At 37.3% G+C, this 27,437-nt stretch overlaps 1 protein-coding gene and 1 long non-coding RNA gene across 6 annotated transcripts in view; one reads left to right on the plus strand and one right to left on the minus strand.

Moving 5' to 3' along the window:
• The window catches only part of LOC309615469, a 270,174-nt gene that overhangs the window by 103,403 nt on the left and 139,334 nt on the right, over positions 1-27,437 (plus strand). The window lies entirely within an intron of this gene.
• Positions 1-27,437, minus strand: part of UBL3 (ubiquitin like 3) — a 69,893-nt gene that overhangs the window by 13,504 nt on the left and 28,952 nt on the right. The window contains exon 2 of one of the 2 annotated variants that reach the window (XM_082365145.1): positions 14,981-15,320. The exons of the other annotated variant lie outside the window; for it this stretch is intronic. Coding sequence (XP_082221271.1) covers positions 14,981-14,983 — 3 coding nt within the window. The 5' untranslated portion in view covers positions 14,984-15,320. The remainder of the gene's footprint in view (positions 1-14,980; positions 15,321-27,437) is intronic. 2 annotated transcript variants of the gene reach the window in all.

A 27,437-nucleotide genomic window follows, 5' to 3' on the forward strand; every position in this document is an offset into this window, starting at 1 on the left:
ACAATTCCAAGTCAATATATATTTGCTTATACCAATCTTAATATATTTTCCAAAATGTTCACTTTTTCATTTTTATCTTTGTCCATAATTAATGATATTATTTAAAACCACGATATTCATTCATTTCCCCTATAAGTTACAGAAATACAAGTGCGGTTTTCTGTACCTCCAGGCCTCTGTTAAGAGAGCAAATAACACCGTCTTAAAACTTCCAGTCCTGAGCTCAGCGCTGGGACTAGCCTAGCTTCTTTATATATAGAGAACAGAGAATGTCATTGTACCAGTTTGAATTGTGCCAGGTCCTAGGTTACCCAAGCTCTCCTCCTCAGTTATTAACATTTTTTTTTTCTTACCAAAAAAACCCCAGAAAATCTTTAAGATGACAAAGCCTACAATGAATAAACCGGTACCTACTGCAGCAACACCAAGACACCAGGTCACTGATTTACTATCTGCCACCACCGTGGCCATTGCCACTCCCAGTGCCTCACCACCTTGAAAATGTACTGAAAGCTATAAAATATCTCCTCTAGAAAAATGCTATATGCAAACAATTCTGCATTCAATGGAATGCAGCTGGATTCCACAGTGGATGGAGTAGAACTGGGTTCCATGTTAGAAACTGTATTCTAACTGTATGTACACTAGATCTCAATTTTTAAAGTATTTTAAAAGATAAAAGAAAAAGAAATCTACATTTCAGGTGAAAAGCCCTTTCGATATGTCCAATATGAATTTTTGCTGCCTTTCCTAATTAAAATGAAATTAGACCAAAGAACTTAATACAGGAAGAGATCTGATGAAATCACACTGCTATAAAGAAGTAATTTGATTCAGAAACTCTAAGTTCCATTAGAACAAAATTCAAGTAATAGTTTGCAAGAATGATTATATTGTAAGAAAGCATCACCTTATTTATCTCCTATAACAAGTAAGTAATGAGTGATTCCCAAAGCAAGAAACCTAACATCTACACAATAAAATGTGAATTTTAGTTCTCACACATGTATCACTATTCAAGGCTGTCTCTTTATGTGTGAATATTGGTAAATATATATTTGCTCTGAACTTACATGGAATCTTTTAATAGCTTCAAACTACTGTGTAACAGCCCTTCAGTTATTAATGCCCAAGAAATTATGCCCTTCATAATGGTTCAGCCACATGTGTCTGCTTAACCAGAAAGAAATATAATTAAATTCAGGCTTCCTAAGAGTTATGTAAGTGATATGAACCTACTATTTCCTGGAATCAACTTTTAAGTTTAATGTTAATTTCTATTGAGCTTTTCTTCAAATTATATTTAAAAATAGCAAAGAAAAGAGGGAAGGAGGACTTAATCCTTATCTTCTGTAAAGTTTACACTAATACATACTTTAGATTTTCCCTAATATCCATCAATATGGAAATGGAAAAATAAATGATAGCACATCCTTACTATGGAAATTTCCCACAGTCATTAAACAACGTAAGATATAGATCTATATGATTTGACATGGAAAGACATCCACAATATATTAAACAAAAACAAAATAATCCACATACCTCCACCCCATAAATACATAACACTAAGTGCATTCATGCTGCAAAGTTCTTGGCATTTCCTATTTTAAAACTGATATAATCACTGTCACTAATAAACTGATATCTCACTTTCATATTTAAAAGTCAACGGTCTAACAAATTTATGTTTATCTAGATGTTCAGAACGTTGAAAACTTTTGGCCTGTAGATGTGTTTGACACAGGTTAAAAAATATTTTTTTAAATGTTTACAGGTGGGCATGAACTTTTCAGTTTGACACACACCCTAGTAATCTCAATATACTCACACTGGTCTGCTTCATACACTTATACCTGGCTGGCCCCAGAAAACAGTTAAGTTTATAATTCGTGGTAAAGTTTGAAAGTGGCTTTGGGCTACAAAACAGAAGCAGAGTAAGATTTTAAAACCTACTTAGAGGGAAACTAATCACCCCTTTGGGTGGGGAAAGGGGAGAACATGACAACTGCAAGAATAAGTCTAAAAGTACATCAATCTAAGAATTTATCAAATCTTACCATTAAACTATCTATAACTGACAGCAGCAGTTAAAGACTGCATTTGGAAAGAAGCTTAAGTCCAAAATTAAAACGAACAGCAATAAACCCACAAAATTAAGTGGCTGAGTAAAGTAACACATTGCCTGAGACACTTCCACTGCCTGGAACAGTGCCTGACATAGTAGGTGTACAACCAGTACTTGTTGACTCACTAATGTGCCAGTTTCTTCAGTTTCAAGACTCAAGTAGAGATGTAGACTAGATAGGTCAGCACCAAGATCCAAATCCAGGCTTCCACATTCTGGGCATTTTATTAAATGACAAGTGTAGTAAGTAGAATGAGAATGGATAGTAATTTTGTGGTAGTGACATGGACATGTGGATATTTCAATGTGTAGAACCCTCAATGTTTACTTTGTCAGGGTCTGGATCTTTAGTGTCAGCAATATGCCACAATTTATATAAATGCTATTATTTAGTAAGGCACTCTGAAAAGTGAAGTTAATCTTGAGCTACCATATTAACATGTATATTGTGCCTAGTTTTCGAATGAAGATAAAGACTGGGTTTATTGATATGTTAGATTAACAGATGAGTCTGGACTTGTTCCTATGCTTATATCTATCTATGTGACAGCCTTGTCCCTAGACTAGAAGCATGAATCTGTCTGCCTCAGTATGCAGTCAAGTGTATCTTAGGACTGTAACACCAGGGGAGGAAAACACTGAATTCCCATCATTTCCTTTAGAAGAAATCCTGAAAGCAATCACCCAAACAAACATCTAGCTACACAGGTTGGTCAGTAGTTAATTGTTCTTATATTATAGTTAGAAATCTCTCAGGCTTATTCAGATAAATAATGTCAATTATAGCTCCCCTCAGTAAATGTATAGCAATTCCTACAAATTTCTTTGTAGGAATTTTCTTTTAGAAGATTATGTATTCATTATTTAAATACTTATTAATGAAAGACCTTTTTACTTCTTTGAAGCCAAATCAATCTATAAAATACCTTAAAAGAACCTCTGCTTGTGAGGTAGTGGGATTCTCAACACACCAACAACGGGTTACAAACAACACTCTTATTGACAGCTTAAAATGTGATATACTGATATACATACTTATCTAAAAACAAAACTGCTAATCAGGACTCTGAATGACTTGGTATGAGATGGAGTTCCTATTATGTAATGAAATTCCCAAGGGATGGCACTTAGGTCATCCAAATGAATTATATATTTTATAATTACTTTTGAGGCAAAACAAATCAAAACAAGACTATTAGTGTGGTAGAACTACCATGATAATTTCCCATAAGGCCAATGGAAACAACAGAAGCTCTTCCATGCATGTAATTTCAAGTTAAAAAAAAAAAAAGTTTTCGGTCAAATTGATTGCCATTCCTATTTGTTAGATTATATCAATTTGGAGAAATCTCATCTAGAGCTTAATTCACTCAACAATTTGTTTTCAGTTGGTCAGGATGGAAAAATTTAGAGGAAGGAAAGAGCAGGGACGGAAGATGGGATTAACTGGAATATAAACGGGCAATTAGGAGATGGACCATGCCCTTTAAAAGAAATATGAAAATATGACTGTTTTCTACAAAAAGATCAACATGTTGATCAAAAAAGGAACTCCTGACTTCCCTGAGGGTCTCTGAGGAGTAAACTGAGTCCTGGGGCACTCTACTCCACTTCCTAGGGAAGCACCTTTGCCTTTGCAGTGCTCATTCCTGCCTTTTCTGCTAAAGGATGAATAAGTGGCCCGTGGGAAAGATGTTAGACTTTCTTTGAAAATCACTTTTTAAAAGCTCTCAATTTATCTCAAGGGGATTATACCCAGTAAAAAAAAAAAAAAGTCAATCCAAAGGGCTACATACTGTATGATTCCACTGATATAATGTTCTTGAAATGACTAAGGTAGAGATGGAGAAGAGACGAGTGGTGGCCAGGTTTTAGGAAGAAGGGAAGGCAGTGGCTGTGTTGATAAAGGAAGCACAGGGATCCCGGGGGTGGAACTGGAATGTGTGCTGCCATGTTAAGTGGCACATGAATCTGCACATGTGATACCACTGCACAGAACTAAGTACACACAGACACAAATGAGTGCATGCAGAACTGGAGAAATCCGAATAAAGTCTGTGGATTTTATTAGCATCAATTTCCTGTTGGGCTACTGTACTAGTTATAAGATACTACCATTAGGGAAAAGTAGGTGAAGGGTGTATGGGATTTTTCTGTACTATTCCTTACAACTGCATGTGAATCCATAATTACCTTGAAATAAAAAGGTGTAAAAACAAGCGCTCAACTTGCTAAAAATTTATATGGTATTATGTTTGTCTTTACTTATTTTTCTTATTTTCATTTGAAGGTGAAAAGTGCTTTTTAAAACATAATCTTGTATTAAAATAGCTACTTGATCTAGAGGAAAAAATATGAACCTACCATTGACTTAAGACAAGGTATGAAGCTGAAAATAGATAAGCATCTCTTTGCTAGAGTCATGGATTGATAAACGGCATATTCTGAGTTTTTGATAACTGCGTGTTGAAGAAAATGGAATGAAGGAGGAATGGGCTCATGCTTCTACACAGGACGGACTTAAAGCCAATTATTCAAATCGCTGCAGCGCCTAAATAGGATGATTATATATTTCACTAACTTTCTTTTAGCTGTTTATTTATCCAAACATTTTCTGAAACAAACACTATGTTTGGTGCCTGGATTACAAAACATTTAATATGAAATCCCTGGAGGATTTCATACCCTTGAAGCTATGAGACATACAAACATAATTATGGAGGACAGGCGTGGCTACAAAATGCTCAACCAATATTTGCTGAAGGAACATAAAAGAGAACAGAAAGGAGAACCTGTGAGCTGGAGATTCCAGGGTAGGGTAAAGAAGTAAAGATGCTACCAGCTTGCCATTTTTTGTGTGGCTTACTACATACGCACCTAGTTAGCACTAGCCTAGCCCGGCTCTGATGCAGGTGTTCCTACCCACGTTTCAGAGTTGTGGGAATGAGTGTAGAGACCTTAGTAAGTGGGAAGCTGAGAGCTGAACCCAGCGCACTAACGACACAGAACCTGCTGTCTGCCATTCTGCTCAAGCAAACCAAGTGGTCCTGGCGAATTCCTCACCATGGTCTCCATGATCATTCTCTGTCATCTCGATCACACTTGCCCCCACTATGCCCCAATGACAGGTACCTTCTTTCAGTTCCTCAAAACTGCCAAGTTCTTCCCTGCCTCAAGGCCTCTACCCAGGTTGTTCCTTCTGGTTGGAACGCTCGGTGGCCCATGCTCCCCACCCCAATCCACACACACTCTGGGCTTGTATGTTTGAGAGGGGACGGCATAAAAAATTCTCCTGAGCCTAATCATCCTGGATGAAACGATAAAACTAAATTTTTGAAAAAAGAGCAGGAGAAGAATTTCAAAATAGAACTGAAGAAACCAAGACAGCATTCCTACTTTTTACTGGAATGAAGGAGCAGTCCTATTTGTGAAGAAGTTAATATAAGCCATTCATGAAAACAGATTTTAACTTCTAAGAAAATACACCTGAATTCTTGTCTTGGAATTTACTTGTATTACGTAGTCATAAACTCAGGTACACTGAGACTTGCTAAATGGATTAAAACTATGGGATCTTTTTCTGTCTTCTTTTTAACACTTAAAATGATGTAGAGTCTAATATACATGAAATATTAAATCTTTAGAGGCAAAAACTCAGTGGGATTCCTTATTTTTAATTGTAGAAACACTTACCTACCCTGAAAAATAGGTAAAGGGGAGGTCAGAGAGTTCTCTAGCTTAAGTTCCCAAGTAAAACTTTTACAACATCTCATTTTACTTGGAATGTTAATTTCCAGAACATCTGACTCATTTAAAAACGTAGGAGAACTACATCCCAAAGCCAACACTTAATGCTTTTTGAATTACATGAACCCATCAACTATTTATTCATTATTTTTTGACCACTGAACATGAATAAGAAGCTGCTGGACAATAAAAATGAATTGATAATAATAGTGAATTAGCCTACTTGCTTTCTATGTAGATTGACTTTTTTTTTCATCAGTGAAGAAACAAAGAAAATGTTGAGTTCTTATAAGTACAATTTAAAATCAAACGATGTAGCTTAAAATTTATACAGCATTTAGTGCCTGGCACATAGTAAGTGCCTAATTAACTCTTATCACAAGTCACCTATTACCATCGTCATCATAACCATCATCAATTTAGTAAGTCATGTAATACTAACCACATGGTGCTCTTTCTTTAGATACTTTATAATGTACATTTACTTTAAAATAAGTTTGGGAAACTTGGATAAAATTAAAATTCCATGAGAAAACTGGATAATATATTTTCTTGAGAATCCTTGAAAATTATTCTTAATATTATAATTTTTCCTTCAAGTTCTAAATCCTATAAACTTAGAAAACATGTTAGTTCTGAAATTAAATTATGATTTTGCATCACTTTAAAACCTGACTATAGGATATCCCTTTAAAACTTGCCCCTAAATAGGATACAAACTAGCTGCTTTAACAAGATTTCAATATGAAATAGTAGCAGTCTGATTTCCTATACATACTATCAACTAAATAGCAACTTTGAATGAAAGTAAAGCACTCTCTTTGGGACACTGGGTTTGTATACAGGGAAACCCTTGTTTTGAGGATTTTCAGGTCTTATAACTCACTTTAATAAGAACAACAGTTCAGTACAATTGTTTCTGTCAACCAAGCACTCAATATATTAAATTACAGACAGGAGAAAGGGAAATGGCAAAAGCAAAGCAATAAAGGACACTGGGGAAGGGACAGAACGTTTTCTATATTCATAATATACATTTTCATGTATTTCAGGGAGGTGACAATTTTTTTCTCTGCCCATCTCTCCTTAGTGGAAATACAATGGTGTAAGTTTTTTGGCTAAAAGCCTAAAATCATGAGAGAAGAAACTAATATTTATTGAATACCAACTAAGTACTAGAACTTTTCCTTACATACATTGTATTTTGGCACCTACTATATAGCACTTTCTCTTCTCTCTAATCACCTAGCTACTCCAATAAATCCAGGTATGACACAGGATGAATCTTTCAGACATCTATACTTCTTACACTTGTCTTGGCTTTGCCATTATTTGAGGTGTATGCCAGGTTACATTTGAGGTTCCTGTGGGTGTCAATTCCCAGATCCTCTTCCTCCTATTTCTTCTAAGCTATTATCAAATTCTCAGTACTATAAATGCCATGCCTTTTACAGTATTCCTCAATCATTCCACTTTTAAGATTGGAGGAGTCTCAGGATTCATCCAGCTCATAGACAGGGAACAGACAAGGCAAAAGAGGCCCTGAAAGACTAGCCAGTTAGTGGCAAAGCAGAACAGGAACCCAAGCCTCTCTCTCCTAGGTCAGGGTTTGCTCCAGCATAACTTCAATGCCTCCCTAAACCACCCTCCCAGTCTCCTCTAGAGCTTTCAAAATATTGGACTTATGTCTTAATCAGATAGGCACTCCAGAAGGGCTTGCTTTTCTCTTAGGAGTCATGCAACTTTTGAGGCAAAAATACTCCTTAATCTGCTACATACTAGCTGAAAACTAATCCTGCATTTCTCTGAATGATGGAACTTCTAGAGAATATAAGTAAATGTCAAGAGGAAAAGAGTTTTCATTTACCGTAAAATAAGTTTGGAAGTGCCAGGTTAAAAAATTCAAACAAGGTATCTGCCAGGAGCTTGGGGAAGGAGGAACGCGGAGTTACTGTTTAATGAGTAAAGAGTTTCAGTTTTTCAAGATGAAAAGAGTTCTGGAGATGGATGGTGGTGATGGTTGCAGAACACTGTGAATGCCTTTAATACCAATGAACTGTACATTTAAAAATGGTTAAGATGGTAAATATTATATGTATTTTACTACAATCTAAACACACACAAAAAATTCATAAAACAAAATTCAAAGTTTCTTCACTGCAAAACTTCTCAGAATCTTTCACGTGCCAAAGTGAATTTGTGAATTTCCAAGGGGAACAGGGGTCTATATCAGAGTATTCAAGACTGTTCTACTTTCAGCTGATATTCCCAGAGACTGAACACACAAATGTCTGTTAAACAAGCAACTAGGCTAGATGCTGTAGAAGATACAAAGATGATCAGTAGCTCTCCAGTACTCTGGGTTTGCTCTCAAGCATTCACCCACCTCCACAGACAGTGGGGCTAACACAAGAAGGTCACTGAAATTCAAGTTTGTTTCCTTGAATGTCACACAGGAGTAGTTTATGTGACCACTCCAGCCTACACTGCTCATTACGGATTTTCAAATTTGTCGGGCGTGGTGTGTTGATGCAGAGCCTGATTTGCATGTAACAGAAAATCAGCCATCAGTTCTATGGCATATTTTATCACAAAAAAATGCTGAAACAGTTTTAATTAAAATTATCTACACCTGCTGTTAGAGGATGTCAAAATGACTTTCCTCTTTACAGCGTAACTGTGAAGTAAATATTTGCATCACTGTCAAATGAAAGGACAGTATATATCCAAAATGGTCTTTAATATTAGAGTAAAATTCACATAAGATGGACCCCTTAAAAACACACAATTGATAAGTCTTATCTTTCCCATATACTTTTTTAAAAATTAATTAATTTATTTATTTAATTTTGGCTGTATTGGGTCTTTGTTGCTGTGTGCGGGCTTTCTCTAGTTGCAGCGAGCGGGGGCTACTCTTCGTTGTGGTGCGTGGGTTTCTCACTGCGGTGGCTTCTCTTGTTGCGGAGCACGGGCTCTAGGTGCACGGGGTTCAGCAACTGTGGCTCGTGGGCTCAGTAGTTGTGGCTTGCGGGCTCTAGAGCACAGGCTCAGTAGTTTTGGCGCACAGGCTTAGTTGCTCCGTGGTATGTGGGATCTTCCCGGACCAGGGCTCGAACACGTGTCTCCTGCATCGGCAGGCAGATTCTTAACCACTGCGCCACCAGGGAAATCCCTCCCATATACTTTTTAAAAAATATGAGGAGGGGCTTCCCTGGTGGCGCAGTGGTTGAGAATCTGCCTGCCGATGCGGGAGACGCGGGTTCGAGCCCTGGTCTGGGAACATCCCACGTGCCGCGGAGCAACTGGGCCTGTGAGCCACAACTACTGAGCCTGCGCGTCTGGAGCCTGTGCCCCGCAACACGAGAGGCCGCGACAGTGAGAGGCCCGCGCACCGCGATGAAGAGTGGCCCCCGCTTGCCGCAACTAGAGAAAGCCCTCGCACAGAAACGAAGACCCAACACAGCCAAAAATAAATAAATAAATTAATTAATTAATTAAAAAAAAATATGAGGAAAATGGTTTAGACTTGATGGTTTGGCTGTGGCTAGAAAAGAAAATAATTTTAATGTGTGGCTTTGCCCTAAGAAAGAAAACTAATAGTTCTCTGAGGGATTGTCCCAGATGACTGTTAAAGTCCCTTCCAGCTCTAATATATGATTAATATTAAACCAAAAGGGCAGGTTATTTAGAAATATAACCATTTTATTATGCATAATAAAAATGCGTAGGATATATAAACATTCACTAATGACCAAGTTATTCCTATCCGTCACACTTCATATTTGAATTAACAGAGACGTAATGATGTAAACCCACGGCCTTCATTTCCTCGTCACATCACTAACTCTTATCTTTAATTCCCTATAAACCAGTGCCTATTGAAGTCACACTAGTGAACTGTGCTCGTGAAGGTCACCGAGGGCCATCTAATAAAAAACATCAACTATAGATAGCTTCCTCTCATTTCTCATGTTCCTTAGTCTTTCTGCAACATTTGGCACAGTTTAACTCCTTCCTTCTTGAAAATCTTTCCTTGTTATGCTTCTATAATTCTCAGAATGTGTTTTCTGGGACACTAGTGTCCATTAAACACTAGCATCCATTAAAAACCCAGAGAATTCTTGCAATGAACAAATTCATTTAACTTTCACACAGTTGTAGTATTTAACCACAGAACCAATTTTCTTTCCCATATTACCTGTTACCATCCCACAGATCTAGTGTTCAGTAAAACACACTTTGGAGAATACTTTTCCTGCTCCTTTAAGCCTCTTTTTAGTTGTTCTCTTTCCTCTTGTACTTACTCTGAATATGGGCTTTCCAAGGTTCCCTCATCATTCTTTTCTTTCCAACACCCTATCCAGGAGACATCCTCATCCACACCCGAGGCCTCAGCTGCCCCTATTTGGGACACCCCCATTCTCCATGGAGGACCACTTTCACTTTTCCAACCGCCGGCGACCATTTCTAATTAGAGAGCCTGCTGTCCCCTCAAAATCGCATGTTTAAATGTGAACTTACCCCTTCCTAAACAGCAGGCATCCCTCCCAACTTATTTATTTCTGCTCAGCTCTCCCGGGCCCCCAGTCACTCAGGCTTGAAAGCTCAGAGTCACCATTTACTCTGCTCTATTTTCTCCTCTCCCCTCTCTGTTACTAAATTCTTTCAGGTTCTCTCTGCTGCCTCTCTCACCCCCAATCCACCCTGCACATTTCCAAACACTTTTGACAATTAAAATTGTCAGTGTGCTACAGGTAGCTAACATTTACTTATCACTTGAACGTGCTACACAGTACTTTGCGTGAAAGTATGCAGTTCATGGCCGTACAGCCCTGTGAGACAGGTACTACTGTCTCCATCTTATAGATGGTAAATGGGGACACGGAGGTGAAGTAACTTCTCAAGATCACAGTCATGGTTGAAACTTCTCAGTCCAATCCAACCACAGCTGTCCCTCGGTATCCACCGGATTGGGGTTCCAGGACCGTGGCGGATACCCATCTCCCTTACACAAAATGGCATAGTACAGTAAGTAGGCTTAGGGTCTCTGTACCCACGGATGCGGAACCCACAGATATGGAGGGCTGACTGTAATACTATTTCCCTACGCAAATTTCTACTCCAGCCAAATTGATATATTCATTATAAATCCTCTCCTGGCAAGAATCACAGTTCTAATGCCTCCTTTGAAGCCTGTGTGACAGCTCCAGCCTACGCTGCTCATTCCTACCTCAGAGTTTCTACCCAATCATGGGTGTATACTGGGGTGACCCTACGTGTCCACGTTTGCCTGGAACAATTGTGATCGTTGTTGTATAATTGTTGTCTCGCTACTATGATGCACAGTGTCCCCTTTTACTCTCAGAAATATCTCAATCTAGACAATAAATAACAAGGTCATCCTACATATATCATATCATTTATTGTAGGAAGATGCAGTTTATGTCATGTGTCTTAACTCTCCAATTAAATCATGGTCCTTGAGGGTGGAAAAATCAATCTTAAAACTCCATAGTAGGGGCTTCCCTGGTGGCACAGTGGTTAAGAATCCGCCTGCCAATGCAGCAGACAAGGGTTCGATCCCTGGTCCGGGAAGATCCCACATGCCACGGAGCAACTAAGCCCGTGCGCCACAACTACTGAGCCTGTGCTCTAGAGCCCGTGAGCCACAACTACTGAGCCCACGTGTTGCAACTACTGAAGCCCACGTGCCTAGAGCCCGTGCTCAACAACGAGAGAAGCCACTGCAATGAGAAGCCCACGCACTGCAGCGAAGAGTAGCCCCTGCTCGCCGCAACTAGAGAAAGCCCACGCGCAGCAACGAAGGCCCAACACAGCTAAAAATAAATAAATAAACATAATAAATAAATTTATTTTAAAAAAAACCAAACTTCACAGTTCTCTTCTTTCATAAGTTGCTAACTTAAGATTCACAAGCACAGTTGCTTATGTGTGTGCGACAAAACAATTTTGGAGATGAGCCTTTGGCTGTGTTTTGTTTCCCAATTAAATCCTACTTTTAGCTCTGAAGACGAAAACTGCATTTTAAATTAATTCATATAGTTAACCTCAGTCACTGTGCCCGAAAAATACTAGGTATTTAATATACTGGAAGATGAATGAATAATGTACCAGAATATGCCAGACTATAGCCAACATTCCTAAAATATTTCAATAATGTAATGTAACAGGATACTTTAAGTATAACCAGGAAGTGGTTCTACCAACAACTACCAAGAAAAAAATGTATTCTAATGTTTTTACTATTATACACAGTTAGGTGATGATAGACTCACTGTTTTCCACACACAACTATCATGGACTACATGCCCTGAAACAGCCCATAGTGATAATAAAAAACAGTTGCCCTGAAGAGGGAAAAAAGAAAAAGACATTTTAAAAAATCATCCTATTCTTTACAGTATGTTTGTAGTCAACTCATTATTCAAAAGTGATAGCAAACTCTCCTGTTTAAGAAGAATACATTCTGTCTGGCTATGAAGACGACGATTGTTCCAGGCTGCCTGTGCTTCACAGGCCTATTCAGCTCACACAGACAATTTGCATCAACCTGTGCCTAGTGATACTGTCACTCAGTGGTGCCCCAGATAGCCACAACCTCATGTGCCCTTAACATTGAGGTTCTCATTTATAAATTAATGTCTCTGGAATACTCATGAATTCTTACTTGAATATAATTGTTTTATTCATTATTATTTATTAAATTTTAAAACCATAATAAATGATTTTACTTAGGTTTAGTGTGACAAAATTATTTAGCAGCAGAACTCTACAAAACAAGCAGGAAATGAAAAGGGCAGACATGTAAATGCATCAACATCAGCATATAATATTAAGTACAATTATCAGGAAAATATAGCACAAAATTCTGCATCTATGCAGGGTATACCATCTAAGCTAAGAATGTTACTAATTAACATAATCACTAAGTGTTCATCATTGGGGGTGAATGCATCATGCTATTCATTTAAAAAAACACAAGAACTGTATGTTCATAAAAGTTGTTACTGAATATAAATATAAATCCAGCAGCATCAAAACATTTAGCATTACAATACAGAAAGCAAATGCAATGGCAGCAGATGGTTTCAAAGAGGGGAAATAAAGAAGAAAACTACACAGTAGTAAAGTACAAATTAAAACTAAAAGGAAAATTTTTACAAAGAAATAGTTAAAGAAAAGGGCAGATGAACTCCTGGGAAAAAGTAAATGACTAACAGAGACCAAAAGAAGGAATATTTATAAAGAGGAAAGACTGTTATGAGCAGATTAGACAATTGTCTAGAGACATGGACGTGAAAAGAGTAGAATGCATCTTTGCCAGAGAAACAATTCAAGAACTAAAGAACCCCTGGCACTGAGCTAGAAAATATCACTTATGCTTTCTGCAAATTTAGAAACTTAGGTTCAGAGTTAAAGAAAAGTTGTCTAAGGTTATAAAAAAACCAGAAGATAGTTAGAAATCCAAATAAGTTGGTGCAGGTCGGTTAAGTATGACTATCTTCTGACTTGGACTATATGCTAAACGCTGAGAAATGCTCTATTTTTTAAATCAATAAAATAGCCTACGCTCATGTCTATTAAACAAAATCCACAAGAATAAGTGAGGAATTTCAGAAGTTTCTAACATATATCAACAATAGCTCAGAGTAACGAACACCATAAAATAGATACAAAAGTCTGGGAAAGATATTTGATGAGTCTCTCGATCTCTCATTGTAAGAACTTAATAACAGTGTTCCTATCACTTTGATTTCTTATATTAGAGCTTATTTTCAGAATATTCATGACGTTAATGTTTGAACAATTACCAATCCCTAACATACTGTCCTTACTCTATCTTCCGTTTTAGAAAGTACTAATAGGGCATAAAAATGGCTTTCTTAGGGAATATAAAAAAATTATTTTTCCAGTTTTCTTCAAAAGTAATTCCACAATGCTACGCATTTGATTATGTTTTCTTGCAGCAGCTGTGGGGAAGAACTAAATGCATCAGGACTACACATAACAAAGGCAGAATTCGACCCAAAGTTACCGTTATGATTATTACCTACTGGAGCCAGAATAGTCTTTTCTTGGCACTCCTAAATGATAAGACTGCAAACATTCATTTCACATTCAAGTATTCAGGCTATTCACTCACGAATGGAATTAGCGGTTTTGATCACACATACATAAATTTTTATGTGCATAGGACCTAATGCCTTCGAGGAACAGCTCTACTGGTAGTGACTTTAATCTAGCAAATACTAAGTAATCTGGATCCTAACCAACTCTAATTTATAAGCTTTGATGTCCCAAGGCTTCATGTGTAAATCCACTGTTTACATTTACTGGATTACATTTCTATAGGAAAAAGGCTATTACGGCAGTTAGTTTCCCAGCGAATTCCTAAGTGTATTTAATCTATTGTAATAATATGACTAAAATACACCTACTATGCAGTGAAAAGCAGCAACCTTATTAGTAATCGCGAACACCCGTAACGCTTACTGTGTGCCAGGTCATCTTTTAGGTGTTTTTCATATATTGACTCATTTGATCCTCACATCAACCCTATGGGAAAGTTACTATTACTATGCCCGTGTTTACAGAGGAGGAAACTAAGCAGAGACTAAATAACCTACCCAAACCTGGTTAAGAAGTACCAGAGCTGGGTTTCAATCCAACCCTGGTTCCAGGGCCTGCACTTTTAGCCACTAGGCTAAATTGCCTATAATTATTAACAAGTTTTAGTTAGTTCAGCCTGCAGAGCATCCAAAGTTTTAAAAGTACATCATGGTTTTTTACTTCAAATGACTCATCTGATACTTTAAAAGATTCTTCTGAGGTTGGTTTCATTACTTCACTCAGTCACTATTATTTAATGAATTATTCACATACGTGCACGTAGAATTTACTTCAGGATCAGTGTATATGGTCAGAGCCCCTGGCCCCTGGCTGAAGCACCTGGACTACTCCACTTGTCTCCAAAATGTATGCTTCCTAAATAAACAAATCTGAGTTGTTCTGCTTTTTAAAAATAAAAGTAAAAACAAATAAATAAATAATCTCTATCAGGAAGTTAAATGGAAGAACAATTACCATGACTTCTACTAATCACTCCAGAAATATACTGAATTAACTTTGATTCCTGTTCTTAATGTTGTCTTCTATGTTGTATTTGCTGGGGGCTTGATAGCGTCATCTGTTGATTTTCTGTCAATTTCCCCCTCCACTGCTCTTGGCAACACCAATCTTGGAGCACCATCTCCTCATCCCAGGAAACAAAGATTCAAAGGAACTACTAACAGAGGTTCAAATCCAAAAGATTCACTGGTGCGCATACAGGACTAGTCTTGGACTAGCTGTTCTGTGAAGACAAGAAGGCAGGGGCAGGGATGAAGGGCTGGAGGATGGAGAGAGAGCTCAGTGATGATTCAAACTAGAGAGAAAGAAATGAAGAGACAGGGTCTCCAAGTTAGTTCTAGCTTCTAAAATTAGCTTTAATTTTTATTCAGTTTACAAATCTGTCAAAATGTATCACTTGACTTTTGATTAACTTCTTAAATTTTAAACTGCAATTATAAATTCAATAGATTTTTTTCCTTTTTACATATTTCAACTACCTGATGGCAAATCTTCCCAATTACTTAATAATTCCTATAAAACTAATAAACTAAACTTATAAAAACATGAACCTTAAATTCTTGTCAATGTCACAGTAATATAAATAAACTTGTAAGTGTTCATCCTAGAAATCACAAGCAAAAAAAAAAAAAATCAACTCAATTACATATTTTACGTTGGAAGTACATTGACCTCAGCATCATTTAGTCAGTCATCAGAGAAATCAAAATCAAAACCACAATAAGATATCATTTCAAACCCACTAGGATGGTTATAACCAAAACAATAGATAATAAGTGTTGGCAAAGGTGTGGTGAAACTGGAATCCTCAATAGTGCTGAGGGGAATGTAAAATGGTACAGCCACTCTGGAAAACAGTTTGGCGGGTCCTCAAAACGTTCAACGGAGAGCTGTCCTCTGATCCAGCAATTGCAGTCCTAGGTATGGTTGCTCCTCATTATACGTAGTAGTTCTGTTCTACACAGTTTCATGAACACTGAGTAAGAGGATACTGAGCCACTACTATTAGGGTTAGGTTGTGAGCCTCTGGTAACAATTTCATCAACCAGTGAATACATAACCTGATTTTATATGTGTTTCTGATTAAAGATACCTTAAAAAGATGTTTACACAACTCTGTGAACATTCCAAAAAATCCACTGAACTGTACACTTTTTAAAAGGGTGAATATTATGGTATGTGAATTATTTCTCAATTTTTAAGAATTGGAATTACATTGAACCTGAATCTAATTGAGTCTCTAGACTTCAATACCAGTTTACAGGAAAACTGAGGAATAGAGGAAGAAATAAAATAACACTATGAAAAAGCAAGACTTAAACCAAATCCAAAATGCAGTACATTCTACAAGACATATGTCCAGCTCTTCCAACAAGTCAACAGCATAGGAAGAGAGAGAGAAAGGGGGTTAAAGAGGGAGGGAACTATGAGAATAAAAGATACTCAAATGACATAATCATACGCAATGTGCAAACCCTTTTAGATCTTGATTTGAACAAACCAACTCAAGTAAAATAAGGGAGATCTCAATATGGACTGCAGAGTAAATGTTATTAAGGAATTACGGTGATAATGAAGTAATGATTATATAGATTCTTATCTGTTAGAGATTCATACCTAAGAATTTAAGGAAAAATGACCAAAAACCTGGGATTTGTTTTAAAATACTCTATTAAAAACAACTTGTTGGGGGAGGATGGCGGTGAATAGGTATAATAAGAATGGTATACATGTTTTTAATTGTTGAAGCATGGAAATAGGTACATAGGAGTCCTTTAGACTATCTTTTCCACTTCTATGAATGTTTGAAACTTTCTATGATGAAAAGTTTTTTTTAAATTATAATTATAAAGCAGCCTTATTATTCAAAGAAGTCTAATTCTCTTAACTATGAAAACTACACAAACTGCCAAATATGGAGAGATTGCTTATCTGTGTATTCTTTTTAAACTTAATTCAAAATCTTCCAAGAAGTAAAAGACATTTGTCTAATAAAACAATTATACCATCACAAACAATTTTGGGATAACTTTCCTATGAAACTTTTAGGGCTACCATCTCAGCTGTTAAGATTTCTTCAAGATCAGAGAGGCCCAGGGACAGACTCTTGCCTGCAACCACAACTGCCAGCTGAACCTGCATGATAGCTGTTGCATCAATGACGCCAGAACTTAAAGAAGGAGACAGGTCCCTCAGCAGCCTGCCTCCAACCTAAAGGATGTCTTACTGACCTCCAAACGAGACATTGACCGTTACCTGCCAGAAAGTTGTCAAACATATACATACAAATCATCTGTCTTTGCAGTCAACGATTATAAAAAAAATGAAAAAAACTTTCAAAATAATCAACGATCCGTTCAATATGAATGGTGCCTCTACCTTGGGTGGGACAACTCTGACCCTTAGATTCAAGTTTACTATTAATGTATACATGCTTATTTTTCTGTTTACTCAAAGAAATCTATAACTCTACTCGGGTGGCTACAACACTGATTAGATGTGGCATTTATCTGAATTTTAAGATGTGTGAATGTCTTCCCATGTAAATATATAAGAACCCTGAACTTGGTTTGTATGTATTTCATATATTTTCTACCTTTTGGAGCCACAATTCTTTTAGGTGATAAACTAATAAGGATATAATCTTGGATCTTTTTCATGACTTGGTCTGAATTCTGATCACAACTGGTAAAGCCATTCTACTGAAAGGTATTATTTGCAGATTCTTTCAGCTTTTTAATTAGGTACTGTTCTAAATTCAGCTGCTATTCCCCAAGGGTTTCCTATTCTAGATTTAAGGAAATGACAGGAAAATTTTAGGAAAAAACTTGAGGGCAGGAAGTCCCTGCCATGTAAAGAGAATATGTAAGTGTCTCTTTTCTTTAACAACTGACATTTCAATTACAGTGCCATGGAATAAGCAGTTCATGTACTTACACATTAATCATTTACATATGTATTAGTAGAAATACCTTACGAAAACACAACCTAATCAAATAGGCTCTAAAGAAAAAAAAAATCTTAATGTATTTTTCTTATTCCCCATATTCTGTGTTCTGTGCACCTGTGTGTTCTGTGCACCTGTGTTCTGTTGGTTTGTCTTTGTTTTTGTCTCCCCATCAAAACTGTACATTTCTTCAGGTCACAAAAAAGGAAAGGAAAGAGGAAAAGTATATGCTAGATGCTTTGTTATTTTGTGAATGAGATGTAATACAGTCAACACAAGCTTAGTTGGTGAGTAAAATATGTTTGAGGAGTACAGACAGAATCTTAGAATTAAAGGAGGATAATGTCTCCATAGGATGTTTTCATCAACATATGGTTCTCTGGCGAATACCCCTCATCTTCTTTAAGGTCTCCTAACACATTTACATTAGGCCAGGATAGTGCTGGAGACTATTACTCTCCTAATTCCCCCCTGACATTCCCCAATATGTTTTCAAATCTGTTATTTAATTCACATTACATACATTACCTACATGCATTTGGGAGGCACTTTAATGACTGTTACTTTACCTCTAATGGCTACTGCAAAGATCAGATAAAATAAGTATGAACATTTACTCTAAATTCTAAGACCTTAAAGTGCTGTTAGTCTCATATTTATATGTAAGGAATAATTCGCTTCAATCAAATAAAATGGCTATCCTTGATTTGTCCTTTTCCTAACCTGCTCAATTATTTCCTGCCTTATATATGAGGTCTGCCATACATTTAGGCCTATTAATCCTCTGAATATCAATTAAACACGTAACTCCGATCTCCTCAATTAGACTATAAACTCCTCAAGGACAGGAAACACAAGAACTTGTACTCCTTCTGTGTCTGTACTTCCTTCTACGTCCCCTCACCGTTGGCCAGTTTTTTACAGAGTGGGTATTTGTGGCAGAATTACTAAATACCCTTAATGAAGGTATGGGACAAGTACTGAACCAGCTAATCGTTCTCCCTAAAGTGCCTCAATAAAATCATCAGGGGGCCATTAGAGAGGAAGAGAAAAATACCGTGATTACCAGGACCACAACGCTGTCTCTAACAAGCCATAGCAACCACCGAAGAGGTAACCCTAAAAAGCAGCAGCTCCATTCCACGTGCTTACTAACAATCCTTATTCCAAAGACTCAAGGTCCTCTGAATGTCTGCAATCACTCTACAAATGTTTCAGTCTTTAAACCATTATTATTTTGATCATTTAAATCTGAATAAGGTAGCCTGAAGCATGTACAATTAGAAAATACGTGGAAAGCAAACCACTTCTAAGTGGTCTTACTATGCTGCAGCACAGCTATTATACAACGTATATGTGAATTACTTCTCAGATGAGGGAATTCAGCATAGAATTAAAAAACCTGTAAGATTCATCAAACTACCATTCTAGTAATTTTTGACACGCTTGATATTACTGTTGGTGGTGATAACAATAGGATTTACTGACTACTTACCATGTGTCAGAAAGTGTGCTAACTAGAATTATATAAAGCAGATATTATCTTTATTTTCCAGATGAGCAAACTGAGGCTTAACTGAGGTTAACTGTCTTGCCAAAGTTAAGTGGAAGGTTTTTCCAGTTCCCTGTACAGCCTGGGTTTGGTTATCAGCTCTAGCACTTAATAGCTGTGACATCCCAGACATATTACTTGACTGTTCTGGGAGCTAAGTTTCTTAGTTGTAACATCACTACTATCAACATCTGTTTCATGCTGCAGAGTCTGCAAAATGTTTTGATATATATTAAGTTACTGGATAATTCACACAACCCTCATTTTCTCATTCTGCAGATGACTTACCCAAGGTCACATGCCTGGTGGCTAGATCAGGGCTTACATACAGAGAATACCCTAACTACTCACAATCTATTCTGAAGCTCAAATGAGACAGTATGTGAGTGTATTTTGTAAACTCTACATCTTTTTGTAAAAATGTAAACTAGCATATTATTATCCATGTTCCCTGATCAGGGAGGTACTGATTGTATTCAATGATCTCAAAAGTTATATCTAGATGTAAAACTGCAAGTTAGAAGAGTTTTTTTCTTTTGCTATTATAAGTTAATTAAAAAAAAAAATAGATTCCCACCACCTAAAGACTATTAACATTTTTTTTACACAGTATGATCACGCTCAATAAAATATAAATTTTTTGTTTTTCTCAAGATAATGTTAAGAATCTCTCCATGGTATTAATCATGCATTCAGCCAAAAAAATAAAATAAAATTAGCACCTACTATGGACACACTGGGTATGTAAACAAGCAAACACACAAAAGATAACCTGTAAGAAAGTGCTATAAAGGAAACAAGGCTCTAGAATAGGGAGCTTTAGGAAGGTTTCACTGAAGGGCTCTCTGAGGAGGTGATACTTACACTGAGACCTAAAATAGGAGCCAGAAGCACAAAGAATAGGCAGTAGGACACTCCAGGCAGTGGGAACAGCATTTATGAAGACTTCAAGGAAGAAAAGGAAAAACCTTGCCCATTTCAGGAGAGAGAACACAAATGCTAAGGGCAGACCAGCAGCCGAGGAAGACTGGTACAAACGAGGTTGAAGGGCACACGGGCCCAATCCCACACAAGCCGCGAGGAGTCTGAGTAGTGCTCAGAATGTACTGTGAAACCATTTAAAAGTTCTAAACAGGGAGGCACATGATCCAAATTCCACTGAAGATCACCTTGGCTGTTGCATGGATAAAGGAGCTAATAAGATAAGAAGAGAGCCCAGCCGGAGCCCTGAAGAAGGCTAACATTCAGAAAGCAAATCGAGAGCTGGCAAAGGAAACTGCGAGGGAGGAGCTGATGAGAGAGCAAGACAGCTATGTATGTGGGGCCCTGGAAGCCGAAAGAAAGTGTTTAAAGGAAGACCGGATGCTCTTCTAGTTTAAGTTCTGCTGAGAGGTCAAGTAAGATGAAGACAGAGAAGCGCCTTCCGGATTTGTAACCTAGAGATCACTAATGACCTAGAACAGTTTCAGTGGCGTGCAGTCTATTCTGTGCACAACCTTTGTAAATATTTAATGACTTCTTAATATCCCACTGAGTGAAAATACAGCCATTTTTCCTATAAAAGTGAGTTTTCTACATAGGAATTAGATATTTTAAATTCAGTTAAAGAACATGATTTACCTTATTTGAACCAATATTGTTTATAATACAAACTATGATGAAGAACTAGCACTCTGTAGGAAAAAGTAGCTGCACACAGGACACACAGGGACGCAAAGCTACTCTGTTTTAAAGGCTGGCTACTATGCTGCTGTTGTGTTTTTTTGCTCACCGTTAACAGTTACGAATTTCCAGCCTCTACAATAAAGGTCTGAAAGAGATACTCAAATCTCCAGCACCCATGTATGCAGGGGCCCTTGACAACTTCAGGTTAAAGTACCTGGGGAGGAAGGGCTCTTTCTCAAATAAAGTGCTGCTCAGGAAAAGCCTTTTGTCCTTCCACCTTTTCACCACCTGGAACATAATGTGATATTTGGAATTACAGGAATCTTTAGACCACGGGAAGGAAATCCACAGGCTAAGGAGAGTAGAGCGGAGTGACAGGAGGAGCCTGGTCCCTTGAGGGCAGTCTCAGGCCACTGTATTAGCCCTAAAAAGCCACCTTCCAGATTTCTTGCTGGAGGAGGCGTGTAAACCCCTCACATGTTTTAAGCCATAATAGCTAAACACAATGCTAGCAGATACATGACGTGTTCATTTCATTCCTTCCTCAGTAAGAGTATTTTTAAAAGAAGCAATGTTTAATACAAGAAGACATCAGAACTATAGCAAATTCCACTGCAACTAGGAGTGGCACGTGATCTAGTTGTGAACAGTGAGGTACAAGGAAGACTGATGGAGGCTCCTAGGGAAGGTGACCCTTTGCCGGTAAGAAGGAAGTGCTGAAGAACAATGGTAGCTGGGCTGTCCCCGCCATGCCCTCCACACCACCTCTTGCCCTCTGCCCTCCTGCCTTTCGAACTGGTCGTGATACCTGGAGCCACGTGCGATCTTGAAGCCACAGGACAACAAGCACAAGGCTGAAGAGCGCATCTCCAATAACGGAAAAACCCTGGCCGCTCGACGGCACCACCAACCGCTCAACCAGACTGCCTTCCTCCAGACTTAGGATAGTTAGGTGTCTTTATTGATAACGTCATTATTATTTACTATTTTTTTAAGTTTTTTTTCTTTTTTTCCCCCAGCAAAAAGCATTCCTACCTTCTTTCAAATATCCAAGTGTAGCACTTCCTCCTTTACTCTGGCTTTGCATCTCCTTTCCAAGTTTCTCCTCCCATATAGGTTGAAATTGTACTAATGTGCCTGTCCTTGGAATGCTCTCCCTCCTAAATCTTATCAGTTCTTAAAGGGCCTAACTTAATTCCTGTGTTCCTCAAGAACTGTTCCAAAGGAGCCACAGGGATCATGTCCTGATGCCCACAGTTCTCTCCAGTCACTTACTGACAGACACCATTCTCCACCCCCTTTACTTTATTCCCCATGTAAACCCTCCCTTTCAAATCAGCACAGCAATTAGCCAATTCAGAATTCAATCTAAGAATTTTCAGGCTGGGAATGCAGAATATTTTCACTGTGGCTCTTTTGCTACTCTTAACTGAAAGCCTAGTTGTAAACTCATGGTTACATTACTTTAAGTATATGCAACTTATTTTCTCTTCTGGATCAGTTATTCTTAAGTATAAATCAGAATATATCTGGGAAACTTTTCCAAAATACGTACACCAAGAACCATCCCAAACCTACTGACTCATTTCCAAGGGCACACGTTGAAGGTCCCAGGTGACGCTGATGTGTACCCCTAGGTAAGATTTTTCTGCTGTAGGTATTCTACAGCTGCACTGTTCAATAAGGTAGCTGCTGGCCGTATGTGGCTATTGAAGACTTGAAATTAATTTAAATTTAAAATCTGATGTGAGATTCAGTTATAGGAAAACTTTATGTCTGGAATGTGGGTGTGTGAATTTACTTTCAAAATGTAGATTTTATGAAATCTAAATACAGACGGTATTTCCAATGAAAATTTAACATCTGAATTGAAATGTGCTTTAAGTAGATTTCAGACTTGGTATGAAAAAATGTAAAATACTATTAATAATTTTTTACTAATTACATGTTAAGATGATAATATTTTGGATATACTAAGTGAAAATATATTTAAATAATTTATTTCCCCCATTTCTTTTACTTTTTTAATATGGCCACTAGAAAATTTTAAACTATCTGTATTGCTGCATTCTATTTCTGTTGGACAGTACTGTTCTTTAAAGAATCATTTTTACCCAATTGTGACTAAGAGTTATGCTATTTAAAACTCTCTATTACATTTACTTGGAGAGAGCTACTCACTGTACTACCCAATGTCTCCTTTATAAAGGCCTGTGTAAGTCTGAAATTTCTCTCAGACTTCAGTGTCAGGAAAAAAATTCCTTTTCCTAAGCAACTGGTATAGTTTTATTTTAGGAACAATGTTAATCTTATTACAAATGAGGCACCTCTTCTTGCTCTGCCCATAGGAAGCTCAGAGCCAAATAAGAGCCAAACTTTATTAATGGTATAGACTTTTCAGGAACACTTCTCTACCTAGTGCCCAGATTTTATTTTTCTTTTTGAAAGTCACAAATCTTTTTTTTTTTTTTTTTTTTGGCAGTGAGGTAGGAAATAACCTTCAATAAGCATCAAAGCCTAGATAAACACTAAAACAAAACTTAGTTAAATTAAATATAAAAAGTTGTATTCAATTCCTTAAACTGTTATTTCTCATTTTCTAATTTACTCTGCATAATTCATTCTTTTCAATGAAAATAACGCAACCTTTAAACAACACACCACAATACAGCTGATCCTAGAACAACATGGGGGGATAGGGGTCTGGACCCTCTGAGCAGTTGAAAATCTGAGTGTAACTTATAGTTGGCCCTCCATATATACAGTACCGCCGTATCCATGGTTCTGTACCCATAGATTCAACCAACTGCAGATCGTGTAGTACTGTGGTTTTTACTATTTTTTAAAAATCCATGTGCAAGTGGACCCGTGCAGTCCAAACCCATGTGGTTCAAGGCACTCTCATATACTTTGGAGAAGGAGAAACAGAGTCACTTTTGAAATAAGATGAAAATCGTTAGAGGACAAAGATGTCATTCGTGAATATTAGTGACACCGTTCTGCTTATCTAATGAAATAATGTTTAGAGTCACAAAAGAAGGAATCCAAATCAGGCTCCTCGAATTCATTCATGGGAATTCACTCCTATTAAGCCTAACCAAAGAGGAAACAGCAGTTTCAGGTCTAACTTAGAAGGTTTTAAAAAAAAAAATTATGTAATGTTATCTGACTAAAGATTTTGTGAAATTCTCTCATTTATTTACGGCCAATATGATAAGTATAGATTGTTTAATTACCTCAAATATCATAAGCGCAACAAGATCTTTCAGCAGTTACCTATTTTACCCATAAGTCCTTAACTAAAACCGAGCATACCTACTAGCTTACAGATGTTATCAAGAAGAACAAATTTATATTCTACCAAACCGAAAACTTAATCTAGAAATGAAACTCATGGTAACAATCTGAAAGTGTGCTAAAAGCTTCTATTCTTCACATGAATAGATAATTTCATATAGATATACACCAACTATGTAATGAGAAACAATAATAAAGATTTTAATGCTGACTTTCCAAGCCAAATTTTCCACATGGGTAAAGGGGAGAAAAACTAACACTTTTTCAACAATCCATCAAAAAGTCACTGAACACCTACTCTTTTTCAAGCACCATAACAGGCCCAAGATACAAGGCTGAATAAGATGCACAGGTCTCATGCTCTCACTGGGGAAACCAGAGTGTGATTGCACAGGGCCGAGGTGGGCTGCTGTCCAGGAGTTCAGGTCTACAGGGGACACTAAAGCACCACTGTCCACGTGTGGCTAAAGGCAGCTCAAGCTCCAAAACTGAACAGTATAGAGATTTTTATCAGGAATAATAAATGTTATTATCTAAATTTTAAATGCCCTTTAAGAAGCTGTCTGCTTTACAAAATTCATGAATTAAAACTACCAAAACTTGGGAAATGTTTTGTCTCATTCTTTTTTAGAAAATTGACCTTGCTTTAACCAGCAGAAATGAAGTCGCAAGGTATCTGTTTCTATGTGGAAATGTTATGAAGATAAAATTAGTTTATCCTTATTCCATTAAATACATGTTGAGCAAACATTTTAAAAATATTATTATTAGTTCCTAACCCACGTGAACTGACCCAAGCCCAGGCAAAACAAAGTAGCAAGTGAAATGTCAATCCAGTGTAACTCAGCACTACAAAAGAAATCCTGTGTCATTCACAGGCACAGAGCCAACAAGCACCAACACAGACTTAAAAGGCCTAGAACAGCATCCCAGAGAAAGGGGCTCCTACACGGAGATCTCAAATAGTAGTCAAGTGGAAAGTAGATGGGGGAAATACCTCTTGTAATACATCGGCTTCAAACCTCTGAGATCCTCTAGTCTGGAGGCTACAGAATTGTAAATACACATACTTTGAGAAGTCACCATGAATTACCAATCTGCCATGCAAAAAGGAATCAAAGAGATTAACATTAAAATTACTTTACCAAGTTAGAAGTTTCCTGAATAAATTTGGGAGGGCCAGAAGTCAAGGAATATATTTAACCCACTGCAAAGCTAAAAACATCCTTGTTTTATTCTCAGTCTTCTGAATACTATTTAATCCCCAAATATGTACTATCTTCTCAATTCAGAACCACAAAACAAAAATTCAGGCAACATTACTGGCATTTTGTGGAAATTCTCAGGAAGCTGTGCTTCCTGTACTGCATAGAGATCTAACTGTAAGTTACTAGATGAGTTCCACACCTGGGCAAACAACTGGCTTTATCATTCACAGGTTGGTTACATGGATTCCAGTCCAAACAGAAAAGCACGCAGTGGAAGATGTCTGGAAAACTCTCTTAATGCAATAAAGGAAACCCATACAGTCCTTTCTTAACTTTATCTTCTGGGGCCAACGAATCTATACATTTCTAATGGAGATAAGCTTTCAATATTTATCAAATAACCAGTCCCTGCATGGAGCCATTATAAATTTCATGTATCACACAATGATGCCTTTAGGACCTATTAGGTAGGTGCTCAGGGATATTTTCCCCTAAACTTTCAGAATGCTTGCTAGGAATTCTCTTTTTAGGATTTCTTTTTTCAGTCAACAGACTCTGAATCAGAAGAAATAATCTATTAAATAAGACAATATGAATGAAAGCATTTTGTTAACTATATGAAAAGCACTCTATAAATATACTGCAATTTTATCAGTATTATTTAATTATGTTAATGTTACTATTATTATGTTACTTTGCATAGAGTCCCTTCTTCTCCTCAGTTAAAGCACTGAAGTTACTGAACTGACTAGATTATGAAATATAATCACAGAATTTAGGGAATTTACTTTTAGAACCAACTAATAGTAAAGAGTTTTTTATAATAGAAGCTGCCTGTTGTGCCTACCCAGAGAGCTTCTCTCTTGCTATGGGCTAAGATAATCAGTTTTAAACTGTGTCTAAAATAAGAGCAACTATGCCGTCAATGTTGACCTCTGGAAATCTTGTAACCAAAATCTATTTGGTTATAAGAATTGATTATAAAAATTGCTGTTTAGAGGCCTTCATTGTTATTTTCTTGGTCTTGGCTAAACTCTACACAGCAGAGATTGCTATATAGCCACTAGGTAAACTAGGGGTTATCTATCCTATGCTGTATTATATCTTGATTCAAGACATGGAACACAAACTACCTTGGCTGCATGTAACAATCCTCAAGAGCAAGACAAAACTGTGGCAATGCTGCTATGCTGTGTCCGCTTTATCCCTGGACATTTTGTGCTGAGGACTGTCAATCCCAAGCTACAGTGCTAAATGCTAAACCACTTCGATTTTTCAAATCATACGTGGAAGGTGAATACATGAATTTAATTTCTTGTCTGCTTTATTTTATTCATTCTGGAATAAAGGAACGGAAGCATTTTCTAGTTTCGACTTTGAATGTCAACATGGGGAAAGGCTACTACTACATAGCTCAGTATGCTATAATATTTAAAATAAAAATATAAATTTTAATAAATAAATTTCAGTTCCTCTGTTTACTTTGCCTCCTGTTTGACAGATCTGCAGAAGCAGCAGAAACCTTGAATTTTTAAAAATATGATTTCAGTTGTCCAGGCTTGCTCTTGTGATTTAATCACTGCCTTAGTCCCCTCCCCACTCTTGGGGGTTGGGGATGTGTGATGAGGAGGACAGTTGCAGTAATTGTAATGAGAGAATGGGTCAGGGGAGGAACAGGGAAAGGGCCATAAACAAAAGAGCTTAAACGTATTAGAAAAAACAGGGTTTCTAGAGGCTTGTGAT

This window comes from Balaenoptera borealis, assembly GCF_965194805.1.
Source record: "Balaenoptera borealis genome assembly, chromosome: 18".
NCBI lineage: Eukaryota > Metazoa > Chordata > Mammalia > Artiodactyla > Balaenopteridae > Balaenoptera > Balaenoptera borealis.